This window comes from Colius striatus, chromosome 8 (genome assembly GCF_028858725.1).
Source record: "Colius striatus isolate bColStr4 chromosome 8, bColStr4.1.hap1, whole genome shotgun sequence".
NCBI lineage: Eukaryota > Metazoa > Chordata > Aves > Coliiformes > Coliidae > Colius > Colius striatus.
This window is the reverse complement of record NC_084766.1, coordinates 2,169,637-2,187,685: the sequence shown is the minus strand read 5'-3', so window position 1 is coordinate 2,187,685 and position 18,049 is coordinate 2,169,637. Positions and strand designations below refer to the sequence as shown.

Below are 18,049 nucleotides of genomic sequence, written 5' to 3'. Positions count from 1 at the left end.
GGAGCGCGCCGGGCCCAACCGGGCAGCTCGGGAGGAGCACGGTGGGAGCTTCGCTTCGCCCTCGGCCGGGGACAACGCGGCGCGCCGGAGCCCCCGCGCTGGGCGGCGGCCTCAGACTGCGGGCAGGGCGGGCGGCAGCGGCCGGGAGCTGCCTCTTCTTCCTCCTCGCGCCGCCGCCGCCGCAGCACGCACAGAGCGGCGGGAGAGAGCCGCGCGGCCGCTGCCCGCGGGCCGGGGCACGCAGGGGCCGCCCGGCGCCGCCAGCCCGGCGCTCACCCCGCCGACGTGCGCCCGGCTCAGGGCGTGTAACGGCCTCCCGCTCCCTCCTCCCCTCCCGCTGCACGCAGGAAGTTTATGCCGCTGCGGCCGCGGCCCGGCGCCCCCGCGGGGGCAAGGCAGAGAACGAGCCCGCGGTGCGCCCGGCCGGGGGCCGCCGCCGGCGCGGAGGAGGGGAGCGGGGGCGCCGCAGTCCGCCCGGCCTCCCTCGGCGCGGGGCGGCGGCGCCGACTGCAGTGGCCGCTGCCGCGGCTCCGGGCGGGCGGGGGCAGGCGCCGCCCCCGCTGCGGACGCCCCGGGAGCGCCCCCGGCGGCCACACCCCGCGGCGGGCCGGGGCCGCGGCCGGGGCCGGCGGAGGGGCGGAGGGAGGGAGGGGGGGGGGGGCCGGCGCGGGGTGTCTCCGAGCCAGTTCTCGCGGTGCTGGCCAGGCTCAGCCTCCTTCCCCTCCCCGGCGAGCGGTGACTGTGCACGGCGGAGCGGGGAGCGCCGAGCCGGGCGCGGGGGGAGCCCGCGCCGCCCCGCCGAGCCCGGAGGGAGGCCGCCGCGCCGCGCAGCGCGCCCGCCCGGCACGGCCCGTCCCGGCCGCCCTGCCCCATGCCCCAGCGGCGCTGAGCCTCCTGCAGCCCGAACATGGCCACCACGGCAACGTGCACCCGCTTCACCGACGAGTACCAGCTCTACGAGGAGCTTGGCAAGTACGGAGCCCGCTGCGCGCCCCGCGCCGCGCCCCGCCGCCCGGCCCCGGCCCCGCGACCCGCCGCGGGCGCTGCCGCCAGGCTTCTGCCGGCGACCCTGCTCTCCCCGTAGCCTGAGGAGGATTAGCTGCCGCGCCGTAATCCTGCGCTGCAACCCCCGGGTCCGCCCCGGCGGCATCGCCGCTGGAGGAGAAGGTGTTTCTGCAGCCGCGGGGTCGTCCCCGCCGCCGGATGGGGTGTCCCTGCAGCCTGCCTCGGGCTGCGCGCTCCTGTCGCACCCCGGGGTCGCCTCTTTTTCCCCCCTTTGCCTTCCTCGGGACCAGGCTGCCGCCTACTCCTTCCCCGCACCGTTTCCCTGATACACGTTGCCGTTCCCTTCAACTGTTTGTGCGCCGGGACACGGCGCTGTTACTGCCGCTCCGCGATGCTTCAGTCCCCACTTCCTTGTCCCTGTGAAAGGACCAGGTGCTGCTGCACCGCGCTTCTTCCTCCCTCCCTCTTTCCCTCGCTCTCTCCGCACTTGGCTCCGCATTGGCAGACGTACTGCTGCACCCTAGGACAGGGCTTTGCAGGGAGACCCTCCGGGTCGGGAAAGCAGCGTAGCAACGACTGGGGCAGGCTTATGGGAACAGTGCTTTCCTGGGTGCTGCTGCTCTCTCCCTCCCTCCCTCCCTTCCTGCAGCAACTGCTGGGCTCTGCTGCATCTCTTCTCTCCAGCTCGGTGTCCCTGTCCTTCCCCACACTGCTGCAGATGTGTGTCACCAGGCCCTGGCCCCGGTGCTGGTGCTCACCTTGCTGCTTATTGGTTTGTATGTAGAGGTTGAGGAAGAGGAGAAAAAGGGAGGACTCTGCAGTACCAGGAGAATTCAAGCTATTTTAGGTTCTCTGTGGGGCTAACTGTCTTGTAGGGCCCTTGTGCAGCTTCCGTTCCTCTTACACTTTACGTACGTACGTTTGTCTGCAGACGCGGATTTGTGTTCCTCGTCTGAAGGACTAGGAATCTTCTGCCACATTTCTCTTATTTGTCCTTTCCACATCTTCCCTGTCAGGCTGCTTGTTACTCTTTTCCACCTTGTTTTGTTGTGTGTTTGGTGTTTTATTTTTAAAGAGAAGGGGCAGCTTTCAAGGGCTCATCTGTGTAATCCGGTAGATTTCAAGTCTTTATCTTTTCAGCCTGGTTTCTGTTGTGTTATCTCCTTTTTTCCTCACAGAAATCCTTCTTCCCTCTCTCTCAGACCTCTTCTCACAGTGCCTCTTTGGAGCAGTTGTAATAATATCGGTAGTTGCAGCTTGAGAGAATGTTATAAAGCCTCGTAGCTTGCTCCTCACCTCATTACTAGGGACGTGCTTACCCTCACTGCAGGTGGGTAGAGAGATTATAAAAACCGTGAACTTCTGCAAAGTGTTGCAGTGATTTATTTTGACCAAGCTGGCACTTGAACATGAGAGAAATGAGTCCTGGTTGGCTGATGTAACTGCTGGGGATACTGTCTTTGGGAGATGGACTTACAGGCTGATGTTTGCAGAGTCTTTTTGGGCTGTTTGTCTCCCATTCATCAATCTCTTCATGTCCTGTTTCTGCGCCCGTACAGTCTCTCTCTCCCTGCACAGTGTGCTGTTCTTACTGTGCTGTGTGTGAGGAAGCTCCAGCACTAGATACATTAGGGTGGGGTTTTTTTACCGATGAAACAACATGCACCCTTCATCAGATTCTCATGCCTCGTTTCTCTCCTCTACATGCCTTCTACCCTGTCCTTAATCAGGTTCACTCAGGGGATAGAAATTGCTGCTGCTGTGTTCTCATTTTCAGTTTCATAGCTCCCACCCTCTCTGTTTTTCTTCTAGGGGAGCCTTCTCAGTGGTCCGCAGATGTGTTAAGAAAAGTTCATCACAGGAATATGCTGCAAAAATCATCAACACCAAAAAACTGTCAGCCAGAGGTTAGTGTCTCAATCCACTCTTCTTCCTTTTATTAATAGCAAATACTTCTCTGGAGTTGAAGCTGTAATAAGTTCAAGGGATCTGGAGTTGCTTGTCTTGGTCATTATTTCAGCATTACAAAATAATTGAGTTGTGTGGCAAAGAGGAGATTGAGAGGAGGTAGTGTAGAGTGACAGAAAAATTCCTGTGTCTGGAAATGGATACTCTGTGATGTTGTCTTGAGATCTTTCATCTGCAAGCTGAGCCAGAGGTGTGTTTGTAGAAGATTTATCTGTGTGTGTGTGTGTACCGATCACTCATAATAAAGAGAAGTGTTGTAGCCTGATTTTGCTGGATGTCTTTTCTACTTAGGACATCTATCTTACCAGAACAGACACAGCTATTTTGTTTTTGAAGGATAGGTTCTGTATGCATTGCTCCTTTGATGATATAGTTAAATGTGGTGTTTGGAAACGAACAAATTTGCCTTCAAGGGCACAAGTAGGTTGGATGGAGAAATCTCTTACAGAGGTTCGAGTTGCTTTGTGAATGGGATGGATGATGGGGGGAAAGAGAGAAATTGAACTGCAGTAAGAGGTGCTGAAAGCAGAGAGTGCAACAAGTTGAGATGCCAGGGACAACTGTTTCTGGAAAAGGTGAATGAGACAAGATCTGAGTCCTGAGAGGCCCTTGAGAACTGTCAAAATTAATGTATAGGCCCTTCAGTGTCTTGCTGGTTGAAGAGATGGCTTAGTAATGGGATTGACTAAGGACAAAATAAGCAGAAGGAGACAACTGGTTTTGATCCATGATTTAGAAGTGAAAAACGTTTTGCCTAATCTCTGGAAAAGAGCAAAACATAATTTGTATTCTCCTTTTTGCCCGAATGTGAAATGTGTGATAAGAGCAGGAGCGACTTGAAGAATGCTGAAACGTTTCCATTTGCATGGAGTGCTGTCACAAGCACAGTGCCCCGAGGTTCATTGCCTTTACATTTCTGTTCTCTGGTTTTGACTGGTGTAAGCCTGCAGGTGTGGTAATGTGTTGTTTCAGTGTGTACCTCGAGTGAGGTCGTGTTTGGGATCAACCAGTGGAGCCCTGAGGTGACTGAAGATCCTGTGAGAATTGATGCCCCCTCCATGGTCAGGTGACAGTGCCCACTGATGGAGGTGGGATATCCAATCCCTCGAGTTCAAAATTAGTTCAACTTAATATGGGAGAGGTTTGAAGGGTGGCTTGGCTTTGCTGACAGCCATCCATGCCGTGCTCACTGCGCAGAGTTCCCTGTCCCTTCTGTACTGAGGACTAAAGCTCAGGAGAGCCGTCCTCTCAGATGTAAGGGAGAAGGTGGCTTGGTAAACTCAGGGCAATTGGGAAACTGTTTCCTTACAAAGGAGGTGGTATTGAAGTTAACTCTGGAGAAAAGAAAACCAGGGAAAGCTGCAGGATGAATCTAGTTGAAACAGAATCCAGAAGTGTATTAGCAGAAGTCCAAAAGCAGCAGAAGAACTGATTGAGTCAACTTTTAAGTGTTTGGGCACCTCATGAGTTACAGAGGGAGCAGTACACATAGATTCTATTTGTTTTTCATATTAAGGTGATGACAGTTTTATGACCCAGAAGTAGAAAAAGTATGGGTAAATAAAGGCCATGTTTTGATCAACCACTTGCTTTCTGTCTCGTTTTCCTACCTTCCTGTAAATCAAATGCATTGGGGACACTGGCCTGGTCCTCAGCTACCTCACTCCAGGCAGCTGGCGATGATTTACTTACAGAGGCATTGCTTAGGCAGAGGGCAAGCGTGGGGAGAGGCAGGGAGGGAAATGGATGTTTCTGCCAGTGCAGAAGAATGAACGAAACCTGAGCAGTCCCTTGTTTCTGACAAGTCTTATCTGTGAGGACTGAAGAACCTGCAGTTACAGTGATGGTGACTTCAGCTGAATGTGTAGGTTCCTCAGTGATTCCAGCTGTGTTTGCTGATAGCTCGAGAAGGGACTGAATGTTTTGATAGGAACTTGGTGAATTCACCTTGGAATAGGTCTTTAAACCACTGAAGGAACAATGTGTGCTATTTAGACGCTGCAGCTGTAAATCAGTGATTAGGGAGATGCGATTCAGCAACCTGAAAATGGAAGTCTCGGGGAAAGGCATTTCAGAAAGCTGTCTCCCACCAGAGGAGAATGACAGCGTGCATTCTGCGGGAGCCTGGCTGTGTGTTGCCTGCTGTTTCCTTTCCCTGAGCTGTCACTGCTCCCCAGGGAGGGCCTGTCTGTGCCTGGGGCTCTCCTGCATACCCGCTGCTGCAGGGTTAACCCACCCTCCTCACCTGCCTCCTGCCTCGCTGCTTTTCCTCCAGGCTTGGTCACAATGTCAGAATATTCCCTCAGGAGGGGATACCCTACCCCTCTCCAACTCCAGCACAGCTGCACTGACTGCTTTGTGCACCTTTCCAGCAGAATTTGAGCCCGTGTAGATACCCGATGCAGGAGCTGCTGCTTCAAGCACCAGCATCTTGTGTCTAGCCCTTTGCTGCTTCACAGAAGCTTTGCCTGCTCTGGTGCTTCCCTTGATTATGTCCAGGCAACTGGTAACAAAGCCTTGCTCTCCTTCAATAGTACTTATTGTTACCTTTATCTTGGAGACTTTTGATGAAGAACTACTGGATAGCTGACTGGGAGGTGCTGAGTAGCTTGCTGCACATAGCTGAAAGGGAGGGAGGGGAACACTTCAGGGTGAATTGTGTGGATTTAAAGGATTCTGCATTACTTGATGTGTTTATCAAACTGTTTTCTTAAAGCAGGAAGGAGTTCAAATGGCATGGTGCTATTAGAGAGCTCCTCTGTGAAAGCAAGGAGGATGAATGCAGTGTTGGTCTCTGTGAAGGGCAGTCCTAACAACTTTGGTCTATTAAGCCTTGACCCTTTGTGAAATAGATGTTGAGAGGATAGTTTCTATTTCTCTATTGTCTGGGATTTTTGGATGCTTGTTCTCTCTCTTTAATGAATTGTGTCAGTAAGAGCTGGTCTAGATTAAAATTCATATTTCGGCTTTAATGAGGTATTTGCCATTATTCACGTTGTGGTGATGCTCAAGACTGCCCAGGGAGGAGTGTGCCAGGAACTTTGATGTGAAAGAAAGGCCAAATGCTTGTGGGAGGGGAGGGGAAGCAGACTGCACCTTAGCCAGCGTTTAGCTGACACATAAGAGCAGTGGATATTACACATTGGGGGAAGTACAATGCTTCAGTCATCTGGAATCCCTGTGGGACTGGACGCACAGGCTTCTACCAGGGCTACGGGTGGAGGGAGGTAACAACTGCCACTCTTTGGGAGCTGCTTGCGAGCCTCACCACAATACTTTTTGAACATGGAAATTCATAGCCAGTAGTGCTTCAGTTGCTGGGCAGCAGGGAAGTTCAAATGGAGTGAAATTGCTTGCAGTGATCAAAAGGATGAAGAAAGAAGCAGTAGCTTCAGTAACAAGAGGGAAATATCCAGGATTTGACTCTCCAGGATACACTTGAAGAAGTAGCCCTGGCACTGCAAAGAAGTAGGACTCTGGCCTGGGATAATTTTTTCTATACCAAACAGCATAGAGTGATGCTCCCACCATGTAGGTGAGCCTTGCTTTTCAGGTGGGTAGGTGGGGATAAGTCTCCCTGCTTTACATCTGTTGTTAAGTTTTGGTTCCTCCTGAAAATCTGTCTTTCAGCTCTCGCAAGTGGCATCTCTCGTTGGAAGAAGGAAAAGCAGCCTTATTGAAAGTTAAACTGCTTCAGTGCTGCTCCTTTGCTGTGGCTTTGCTCTTGCCTGTGCATTAAAGAGGTGGATTCTCTCCCTGCTCTCCCTCTTTCCATATTTGTAAACCAGATACAATTTTTCAGTTGCTTTTGCTGTAGGAGATTATGTGGCTTGTGGGAGGATCAGGGAATTACTTCTGTGTGTCAATCCCTGACAGGAAAGAAAAAGCTCTCTCTCTCCACTTCCAACTCCGATTTTTGCCTATACTTTTCTTGTCCTGGCTGTTATTTCTGTAGTGGGTGCTGATTTAGGCTTTACAGTATGTTTTATTGGCGGTGTCAATAGTAGTGTCGCTGGATGGTGAAATGTTGAGCTTGCATGCTGCAGAAGAAGTTCAGCAACATCAATCCCCAATCTCTGTCTTGGTCTATCCTATGAATGTTCTTAGCTGGTGTTTGAGTTCAGGCTCTCTTGCAGTGCTCCCTGTGGCTGCCAGGTTTGAAGTCCCCTGTGGGCTCCAGTACCCGCCTCGTTTCAGATGCCAGCACGGGGGATTAGTGGGTGGAGGGCGAAGGGCTCAGCTCTGCACCCTGCACTGTAGCACACGTGTGGCAGGGGGACTTCTCTGCTGAGGTCAGGAACTGCAGCCCTCTGCCTCTCCCTCCTCTTCCTCCCACCCTCTGCCTGCAGCCATGCTTAGGGGGAGAGGTTGGAGCGGTACATGTCACTAGTCAAGGTCTCACTGGAAGAGGTGTTTGGAGGAACACCTCTTGGTTTGTGAAAAGCAGAGGCCCTGCCCTTGGAGGAGAGGCTGGGGCTGGGAGCTGGCTGGAGGGCCAGCAAGGCTCAGCCTGGCTTTTGGCCCATCCCAACACATCAGCAGCGGCCCCAGCCCGGCAGAGAGTGGCGAGTGGTGGAAGCCTTTCCTTTGCCGGGGCTCTCTGTGGGCAGGAGCTGGCTTCCTCCTGCTGGGGATGGCAGCGAGGGTGGGGGTTACCCCAGGTTGCCTCTCAGTTTACGCTGTATATTTTATAAAGGAGCTGGAACAGAGCAGACAGGATTTCAGCTCGTGTCTGTCTTCTCAGTGGTCACATCGAGTATTAAATTTCCAGCATTAACAATGAAGGGGGGGGCAGTGGGCACACAGATTGGGCACGAGTTCCTCCTGCCTCTGCATGAAGTTGGAGAAAGGGCCTTGGCAAGAGTCAGGTTTCTTCTTTTCCCAGTAGAAACTGGATTTGTGTGTGGCAGAGATGTGATTAGACTCACTCTCGCACGTGGCCCGAAGCCCTTGGCTCTAGAGCCACGGTTGAAGTATTTGCAGGTGTCCCTCCAATGGAGAGCGGGATGCTGAGCACACTGCAGGTCCTTGGGGCAGGGAGAGACGCCCGAGTTTCTTGTGCAAAGGATCCAGTGTAAAAGCTATGGAGCTTTTGGTTGTTTTGGGGGTATAATGTGGAGATTTCACTGCCTCCAAATTCTCTGGACAGTGCCCAAACCGTTACTGCCAGAGGAGGACTCATCTGTGGATGGTTTCTGAAGAGTGCTCACCCCACCCCCTGCCAAGCAGTGGCATTAACACCACTGTTTTAAGAGAGGATTATGGCAATCTATTTGTTCCCTTCCATGCCCTGGAAGTATTTTAGGTTTTCTGTCCCTGAAAATTGGGTGAAGACGACTTTTACAAGGGCAGCATGCCAGTATATCCATTGTGCTACCCGTGAGCAGCATCCATCTGCTTCACAACCCTGACAACCAGGGCACCATCCCCCTTTCCATTAATCCTGGCCTATCACCTGTTTGGTGTTTCAGGTGCTGCTGCTTCTTTCCTCTCTTCTTGAAACCTCCTGATTTTCACAGACTTCACCAAAAACATGTTAATTTGCCAGTGTGTGCCTACAGTGTGAGCTGTTGCTGTTGGCTTGGCTGGGGGAAGAGGGTAACACCAGCCTGCACTGGGATCACCAGCACAGGAAGGAAACTTTGGGAGTTGGAAAGAGAAGTGTGGAGCATCTCACCTTGTTGTGTGTTTGCCTGCAACAGAAGTGATGTCAGTGCTCAGAGTAGTCATCTCAGAGAAAGCAGAGCTGCTTTGGTTTCTGGTGGGCAAATATGTACTTAAAAGTTTGAAGTGCTCCCTAGATTTTTTTAGTGTGTGGAGGAGGTGTCAGGCTGTGACTTAAAGAACTATAGTTCCTATTGGCCTTTAATGATAATAAGATTAGTGCTTGAAAATGTGGGGCCCTATGAATGAGGCTGACCTCAGGTTCCTTTTGGTACTTCTGAAGTGTACTGTCTGTTTACACACCACTGTACACTTCTGTTAGGGCTCCCCAAGCATTTTTGTATGGCTCCCTGCATGGATTTGGGACAACAGCAGCAGAATACTTCCAAAGAAATGGGCCAGCAGTGTGTTAGAAACCAGCCTTTTGGACGCTGAGCGTAGCTGAGCATCAGTGGGGTGTGCATGTAGCTTTCTGCTGAAACTGAGTTCTTAGTTGTTAGATTTTGATTCCTCTGGTTTTTCCCACCTATTGCTCTGTGGCTCCCTTTCTGGTTTAGTTTTGAACTTGTTTTGTATGTTCATTTGTCTCTCATGGGTCCGTTACTTTAACCAGTAGCTGTATTCCTTTGCATCAGAACATTACAAGTTACCCCTTTGGTCATGCTCCTCCTTTCCTCCCAGAGGTCACTGTGTCGTTCCTGTTGCTCCCACTGTTGTGTGAGCAGACAGAGGAAGATGGTGGTTGGTGCAAGTGGCTGGTTACTGTTGACTTTGAGAATAACTCAGAGAGGTAAGGAGAGCTGGTTAGTGTTATGTCTTGCCTTTTTATATGAGGGGGTCAGGAATGGAGGACATAACTGCGCCTTTACTCCTGATGTTGGGTTTCATCTTGCTCTACTCCTGGCAGAGTCAGATGGAGAATTCCCCGTCTCTGAGGTATGAGTTGAGTAAATGTGATGACCTTTCAGAGAATGTGTATGTGCATGTGTGTATAGATGTGATACTGTACTCTCAGCACTTTGGTGTAATGTTCCTGGGAGCATGAGTTACATATCTCTCCGAGGTGATGACCCACTGTCCTGCTGCTTCAGTCCCAGATTCCCACCTTGAGTTAGCCATTGGCCACCACCCACAGCCCTGGGCTGTCTCACCTTTCCTGGGGCTGGGAGGAGTCCAGGCTAGTGTCCTGCTTCTGAGAAGGGTGCTAGCTAAACTTTTCACCAGAAGGCACAGGTGATTTGGGTGTGAAACACAGTCCCCTTCTCCAGGGCAGCATCTCTGTTTGCAGCGCTGTTGTTAGTGTGATTCTGTCAGACTCCCAAAAATTGGGCTGAGAGCTGTCTCAGAGAAAAGAGTAGGCATTGTGGGAATGAAGACACAGTTAATTTAAAAGGAAAACAAAGCCCATGCAAACATATCTCTAGGGAAAGAAGGTGCCTGGGAGCGGGCATAGCTGTTTGTAGGCTGACCGAGCCAAAGGCTGAACGGCAGAGAAGGCAGGGAGAGGCAGCCTGCCTGCTGTGGCAGAGCTGCTGGGTTATCTCTGGGGGCTGTTGCCATGATGACAGTGGCAAACAGGGACTGAAAATTTACCAGATGCGTGTGAGCCAAAGGATTAAACTTTCTCATAGGAGGGGAGGAGGAGGAGGGCGGGTGATGATGTATTAACGAAGGACAGCATCCTAGTGACAAATACCAGGCTCGCTATCCTATAGCCACTGGGATGATGGGGGGGAATGTGGACTGGCATTCCTCCTCTACTCTAACCTCTGGGCAATAGTGCTCTCAGACATTCTGTCTTGGAAGGGGGAGGTGAGTGCAACCTGCTTTCACCGAGTAAATCATCAGGATTTGCATTGTTTTCGCAGATGAAATGCAAGAAGTGGGAGAAGATGGTGACTGTCTCTTTTTTTGGCCTTTTTTCTGTTCCCTCTACCTATAAATAACTCCAGTTCTCGATGCTTAGAGCCTTTCTGCGTCAGAGTTGGTGCAAATAATCAGGTTTCAGTGTTGCCTGCAGGTTTCAGACTATTGGACATGAAACTCAACCAGCCTGCAGTAGTGTTACCGGTAACAAGGGGCAGTTGTGGTTGGAAGTGTCTGATGCAAACCCATGTCAGGCTGGTACAGTTCTTGACCTGCATACTGCTCTTGTCCCTGCTGCTTTCCCTTCCCAGAGCTGGAGTGGTGTCCCTGCGTATCAGAGCTGTTAGCATGGCTGAGCTCGGGAGGTTTTCCCCCTCTGGAGTCTGAGGGAAGTCCTGTCACTGCCCTGTGCTTCACTCTCCTTCGTGGAGGTTCACCGTTGTAAGGGCTGCTCCCAAAGGAATTAGTGATTTGCAATTGTCTGGGGAGTGAGGAGCTGGTGAGGGGGTCTCAGCCCTCAGTGCCCCAAGTCTCAGTGTTCCATAGCTCGAAGGGTGTTGCCCCTTGGTTGTTTGCAGTGCTACAAGTATTGTTGCAGGCTGCTTCAGGAAAGACTTACCTGCTCTTGCTGGGCAAACCTCTGAGCAGCTATACACACTAGCTTAAAATGTTTGTAGACTTGATAAGATAAAGTGTGATAATGAAAACTAGTTTCTTTCTAGAAGGGCTTCCTTCAACTAAAAGCATTTCTTTATGAAATGAGACACTACTATCTAGGGAAGTTAATGGTGTATGTCTTTCCTATAGCTGGTGTAGGCTGCAGCTTGTCTAGTGGAGTAACTCACTATTTGGGTGTGCTTTGTCTTCTGTTGGTACTGTGTCATCTCTGCTAAGTGAGTTGGTGTAGGCTGTGGTGATAGCCATGAAGTCATTTCTTCATGTTGAAGCAGCTCTCCTTGGAAGGGGAGGGAGTTTTCCCAATCCCAGGGCAGCAGTGAGAGAAGGACAAGTGGTCTGACATAGCTTGGCATAGCCTGAGGTCTGAGGTGTAAAAAGGAGGGAGAAGAGCCAGATTCTAACTTAAGTTCACCCTTTTTTATCTTTCCTCTGAGTCACCTGTTACAAATGGCACTGGCCATAAGGTAGCTCAAGAAGGTAAGTTCTGCCTCAGTTTCTCTCTTGAAATAGATCATTTCCTGAACAAAGCAACAGTTTTGTTCCATATCTGCCATACAATCCTGAGAGGTCCACAGTTGTTGGTCCTGCATCTTCTTGTCTATGCAGTAGAGTGTAGTCAGTGTGGAAAGTTTCCTGCAGCTCTGGAGATGCTGAGATGTGTGTGGTGGTCCTGCTGCTGTGCTTGCTGCTAAACACCTGATGTCATGTATGATCATCATGTCATATATGATGGCTTGAAATGTGACTTCAGAGGGGGTAATCCAGTGCTTAGACTGGGACACACTAGAGGCCCATTTCAAAAAGCATGGGTGCCCTGGAAGCTTTTGCAGGGACAACAGCTTGTTAAACCTCTTCTTGCGTTGGTCTCCAGTGCCTGCCCAGCGTACTTAGCGTTTGTCCTGGAGTGGAGCAGCTGCCATTCTGCAAATGTCCATGTGCATCTTGTGGGGTTTATGTTTTTATTGTTCTCATTCACTTCATGGATGATGATGGGCCAAGAAATAACCCAGCATGGCTGGAGGGGGAAAAAATACATGTAGAAGGAGGAAGTTGTCTGCAGTACAACCGGGAGGTTGTACTAATAGAGAGTGTAGTGTGGTGATGCCAAGCAAGACTTGTTTCTGTTGTTTGCCCAAGACTTGGTGCGCTGTGAAGTTTAATTTTGCCTGTCTCGGGGCCTCTCCATGTGAGCTTTGGGTGTCAGATGTCCTCTGCTGAGATTGTGTCAGAGGGATTAGAGGAGTTGAAGTTACGCAGCTTTAATTTCTAACTCTCGGCAGTGCAGAGGCAAAGCTGGATGGTGACGGATGTGCTGCCTCAGTGCAAGGCAGTGATTCATAGCTCTTGTGTTACTTTAAATATTCCTGATTTTTGGACGGAAGGATTGAAAAGTGACTTCCAGCTCTGCCCATTTTTGTTTGACTTGTGTGTCATCTGGCCTAGAATCTGCCAGCTCTGCAGATTAGGATATTGTGTTGCGTCTGCTGCTTGCCGTGAAGTCGCTTGGATTCAGATTTTCAGTGCTGCCTGATCAGTGCAGAGCAACGATCCACAGGCTTCTCTGTCTCAATTGCCCTTGCACTTAACAAGGATGATGTAGAGGAGTGAAGTGTTGGTCGGCTTGTCCTTTGCGTGGAAGCAATTCCACAGCAGCAGCCTGGGAGTCGAGCTCACAACACACTTGTCGTCTCCAGGCAGCCAAGTTCACCAGCAGAGATGTGAAAAAAAGAGGAACAAGGTAGTTTTCCTTCTTGATAACAATTATCAAACACTGCTGACAGGCCCGGGTGGCTCTGGCTGCTGCTGGCAGTTTATCTTGCTGCAGAGCTGGTTACCCGGCTTTAAAGCAGCACATGATGCCTCATTAACTCTTTGTGGCTGCGTACACTTAGTTTCTTCAGTAGTCCCAAAGCTGAGCTTACAAAGCTTTCTCTCCCATCACTTCAAAATGGTCAGGTTTTCATGTCTTTCCCAGGTTTTTCAGCCTGCTCATCTCCCTGATGAAATAGGAAATGTTAGCTGCTGGAGTGTTCTGTCTCATTTGAAGACCCCAGCTAACAGAAGCCGGGTCTCACCCATGCAGTTAGCTTCTCTGAAGGGGATGGCGGAGGCCAGCTTGGAAACAAGGGAACACACGGCTCGACCGAGCCAGAGGAGTTCATATCCTCCCTTCTGCATCTCTGAATTCCTTGGTCCTGCATTGCAGTGACTTGGCACTGGTGAGACCTGCCTCCCTGGCACATTATTACCTTGTCTGCTAACCAGCTGTAGCCCGATATTTACCTAGCTGCTTCATCCAAACCCACTGGCACCCGACGATGGGGAGAAGAAAGGAGCTCGGAGCTAGAAATGAGCTCACTTGGTGGGGTTTGTCTTTAAGCTGTTGACTTCAGGACCTTCTTTCCTTAGTGGGATGGAGATGGAGTGGCTGGCGTTGTGACACGGGTGGCAGTCAGGCTGTGTGTGGGGGAGAGGTCACCGCTATGGCTGCGTCTCCTTCCGAGCAGCTCCGTGCCCTGCTGTCTCACTTGCTGCATGTCCACTTTAAGAGGGTTCATCTGCAATGCAGCTGTTAGCAGGGAAGTTCTGTAAATCAAGAGGGAGCAAGTGCAAGCGAGCCCAGCGCCTGCAGTTGTGTCTGGGTCCTCTCCACAGCACAGGGAAACTTGTTCAGAAAGACTTTGGAAGAGGAGAAGAAAGGGATGGCAGCACAGTGCTGATGCTCAGAGCCCCTCCTTTCCCTGCTGGTGTCTGCACCAGCTGCTCGGGAGCTGGAGAACGTGTAGAAAGGCACAACAGGCAGCAGCTCTGAAACTGGAAAATCCTGTCATGCTTTTCCCCTGCTCACTCTGGCGAAGAGTCTAAGCAGGTGTTTGCTCAGGGCTGATCCCGTCAGGGTGTCTTTACTGCACACTCCCTCCTCACACAGGATGTCCTGTTAGAATTCGGAGCTTGTGAGCGCCCCGCACGTGACTCGGAAGCTTGCAGCGACCTCGCGAGTCGCAGGCTCCTGGCGGGGCCCACTGCCAGTGCTTGGGCTGTCAGGCACACCATCACTGCCAGTGCTTGGGCTGTCAGGCACACCATCACTGCCAGTGCTTGGGCTGTCAGGCACACCATCACTGCCAGTGCTTGGGCTGTCAGACACACCATCACTGCCATTGCTTGGGCTGTCAGACACACCATCACTGCCAGTGCTTGGGCTGTCAGGCACACCATCACTGCCAGTGCTTGGGCTGTCAGGCACACCATCACTGCCAGTGCTTGGGCTGTCAGGCACACCATCACTGCCAGTGCTTGGGCTGTCAGGCACACCATCACTGCCAGTGCTTGGGCTGTCAGGCACACCATCACTGCCAGTGCTTGGGCTGTCAGGCACACCATCACTGCCAGTGCTTGGGCTGTCAGGCACACCATCACTGCCAGTGCTTGGGCTGTCAGGCACACCATCACTGCCAGTGCTTGGGCTGTCAGGCACACCATCACTGCCAGTGCTTGGGCTGTCAGGCACACCATCACTGCCAGTGCTTGGGCTGTCAGGCACACCATCACTGCCAGTGCTTGGGCTGTCAGGCACACCATCACTGCCAGTGCTTGGGCTGTCAGGCACACCATCACTGCCAGTGCTTGGGCTGTCAGGCACACCATCACTGCCAGTGCTTGGGCTGTCAGGCACACCATCACTGCCAGTGCTTGGGCTGTCAGGCACACCATCACTGCCAGTGCTTGGGCTGTCAGGCACACCATCACTGCCATTGCTTGGGCTGTCAGGCACACCATCACTGCCAGTGCTTGGGCTGTCAGGCACACCATCACTGCCATTGCTTGGGCTGTCAGGCACACCATCACTGCCAGTGCTTGGGCTGTCAGGCACACCATCACTGCCATTGCTTGGGCTGTCAGGCACACCATCACTGCCATTGCTTGGGCTGTCAGGCACACCATCACTGCCAGTGCTTGGGCTGTCAGGCACACCATCACTGCCATTGCTTGGGCTGTCAGGCACACCATCACTGCCAGTGCTTGGGCTGTCAGGCACACCAACACTGCCAGTGCTTGGGCTGTCAGGCACACCATCACTGCCATTGCTTGGGCTGTCAGGCACACCATCACTGCCATTGCTTGGGCTGTCAGGCACACCGTGACTGGTGCCAGGGGGTGATGCTGGCGAGGGATGGGGATGCCAGGGAGCAAGCCCACAGCTGGAGGCAGCTGTGAGGGTGTTGTACCTGGCAGGATGGGGACTGCTGCCATGAGGAGGAGGAAAAGGGCCACGTGCTGCAGTAGCCCTCCTGCAACTGGGGCAGATGTGCCATCTGAAGGGGAGCTCTGCAAGGGTTGCAGCCCCTCAGGTCCGTGTCAGGGAGGCTGGCTGAGGAGCATGTGGCTTTAACAACATGGCCAAGGATGCTCTCCTCCTGCCCCTCTGCTGCCCCAGTGTGTAGAAGCCATTTGAAAGACTGTCAGTGCTGGGAGCACTTGTAGGATTGCTTTCTGGTTCGCCAGCTACAAGTTTCTGAAACTGCTCTGTGGTTCCTGTGTTTCAGTAGCTGGGAAGTGTGGTGCCTTCCCACAGGCATGTGCAGAGTTACCTGGAGCTCCAAGGGCCAGAGCTAGAGGGACCCCACAGGAGCTTCCTTAAGGGTGGCTGCAGCTGGGGACAGTGCCCACGCCTGTGCATCTGGTGCTCAGCAGGCAATGCTCCCTCCTTCTCTGCATTTATAGGCATTCTGGGAAGCCTTGGTTCTGGGTTTTGACTTTGGTTTCTTTATTTCCACTCGGGAAAGCATCTCCCATTGACAGTTACTGGTGATGCAGGAGAAACTGGGATGTGATTCCCCACCTGCTTTTCCTCCCCTGTCTCCTCTCTGCCTCTCCTGTTTGCCTGGGCGTTGGGCGTCCCTCGTAATGACCCAACTGTGCTAACCACGTACAAGCAATGTGCCCTCCCCTTTGCCTGGGGACTGGCTGACTTGTTGTAAGAAGTTATTTTTAGGGTTTGCTTCCTGGGATATTCTATCTGTGGCCAGTTATGGTGATGAAAATGTCACTGAGATGCAGAAAGGACTCCCAACTCATTGCTAGCATACCTGATCTTTCTGTTGTAAGGGTGTTTGTGGGGGACATGGGTCCTTTACCACCACATCATCTGTGATTAGGGAGACAGCCACAACGACTGTGCAGCACGACTCCCTGTGAAAAGCACACTGAGCTTCCAGGGTGAGAGATTATGTTGCAACTGAGTTGACCTGGGGGAAAAACAAAAGAGATAAAAGGAAGAAAAACCCACCCCTTTCTGTGGTTGTGCTGGAGTTTATCTCTGCCCCTCCTCAGGGCTTTTTGTGTGTAGGGATGTCGTGGTGCAGAGCTGTGTGTCAGTGTACAGGGCTGTCCCTAACAGGCAATTTGCTCCTTGTACTGGATGTATTAGGTTGCACCGGGATTGCTGCCAGCTGCCTGGTCTAGACTGGAGAAGGCATGTGCTTATTCTTTTTAAACACCTTTTCCCACCCCAGATCTGCAGCTTGTAACACCTGAAAAAGTTGATATGAATGGCAGCTCTAGCTAGCAAAGCATGAATCTAGTATGGGCAAATGACAGCACCCAGCTGAATGAGGCCATGGGTTGGCAATATGCAGTCCCTGGTGCCAGTGTTGGCTTAAGAAGCACCTGCCTCTTTCTCTGGAGGTGTCTGTTCCCTTCTCTGGATTGCAGCAGCTCTCTTTCCTTTTCTGTTTCATCCCTTGGGTCAGGAAACCAGGCTCAGAAGAATCCTTCAGTAAGGAGTTACCGAAGTGGTGAGAATGGGAAGACATCTGATTTCCAGATAGGTTTCTCAGAGCAGCCATGGAAGTGGTTGCCTGGGTGTAGCTCTGGGAACCAACATCTCCTGCAGCTGGGACTGAGAGAAGTGCTGATGGCATGGAGATAGCTCTTGTGTGCCTGCATTACACTCCTGGGAGAAGGCGTGGGGAGCAGAGACCCTCAGGGGGTCAGGGTAGCAGGCAGCATTAGCTTGGTTTTCAGGGCTGATGCTGTTAGGCCTGGGAAGCTGTGGCTGTGGTGCAAACATGGTGAGAGCAGTCTCAGGGGATGGGCACTGCGCCCGTGCAGTGCAGAGCTGTGCCAATTGCCCAAAGGGGAGCCTGGCTACAGAGAGATGGGGCCGTGCTGCTCCCTGCCTGCATGGCACCTTCAAAGTCACCAGAGCTTAGGAACAGTGCTGGGTATGTTTTTAAGTAATCCTCACATTTAAATCTGCTTTAGCTAGTGATAAGTTTTCCTCTTAACATATCTTCTTGCCGTCTCACTTCTATAGGACACCAAGAAGTACCTGAGCACTTTGCATACACAGGATCCAGTTTTGGTAGGAGCTGGAGGCAGCCAAGCTGTCTCTTTCCCCTCCCCACCTTGATCTTACCAGTGCCTGGTGCATTTTGCCCTTTTGAATAGAGATATTTTGGTGGCTGTGCTGTAGGTGATACCTGGTGCAGTGCCTGCGTGCGTTTTCAGCCTTCTCTCACTGAAAGTCCTTGGTATCCTGCTCTGTATTTACATCTTGCCCTGCTTCATTTAAAGTTATCCCAGTATCACTAGGGGAACTTGGTCTTAAAATAGATGGTTTGGCCTTTTTCTTTTTTAATTCTTCTAATCCTCTGAGACTTGGTGTTTCTTCTTGTCAGAAGAGTGTGTTTCCACGGAGGTGCTCTCTCTCTTGGAGGAGAAGCATTCAGCACTTGTGTGCAGAACCATTTACCCGTGCTCTCAAGAAGATTTTCCATTTAGCTTGCTCCTCTCATTCATGTCCCTCAAAGAGCAAACCAAGGCAGCATTTCCAGCATCCTCCCCTCTCTCAGCTGGCTGGAGT

At 52.0% G+C, this 18,049-nt stretch overlaps 1 protein-coding gene across 7 annotated transcripts in view; it reads left to right on the top strand.

Annotated features, from left to right (window-relative positions):
* The first annotated feature begins 676 nt into the window (after positions 1-676).
* Positions 677-18,049, top strand: part of CAMK2G (calcium/calmodulin dependent protein kinase II gamma) — a 118,319-nt gene continuing 100,946 nt past the window's right edge. For 2 of the 7 annotated variants that reach the window (XM_062000832.1, XM_062000833.1), the window contains exons 1-2: positions 679-972; positions 2,818-2,912. In XM_062000832.1, coding sequence (XP_061856816.1) covers positions 908-972; positions 2,818-2,912 — 160 coding nt within the window. In that variant the 5' untranslated portion in view covers positions 679-907. Of the gene's footprint in view, positions 973-2,817; positions 2,913-18,049 lie in introns of all 7 variants that reach the window. The other 5 variants (XR_009819153.1, XM_062000830.1, XM_062000834.1 and 2 more) reach the window with 5 other exon arrangements.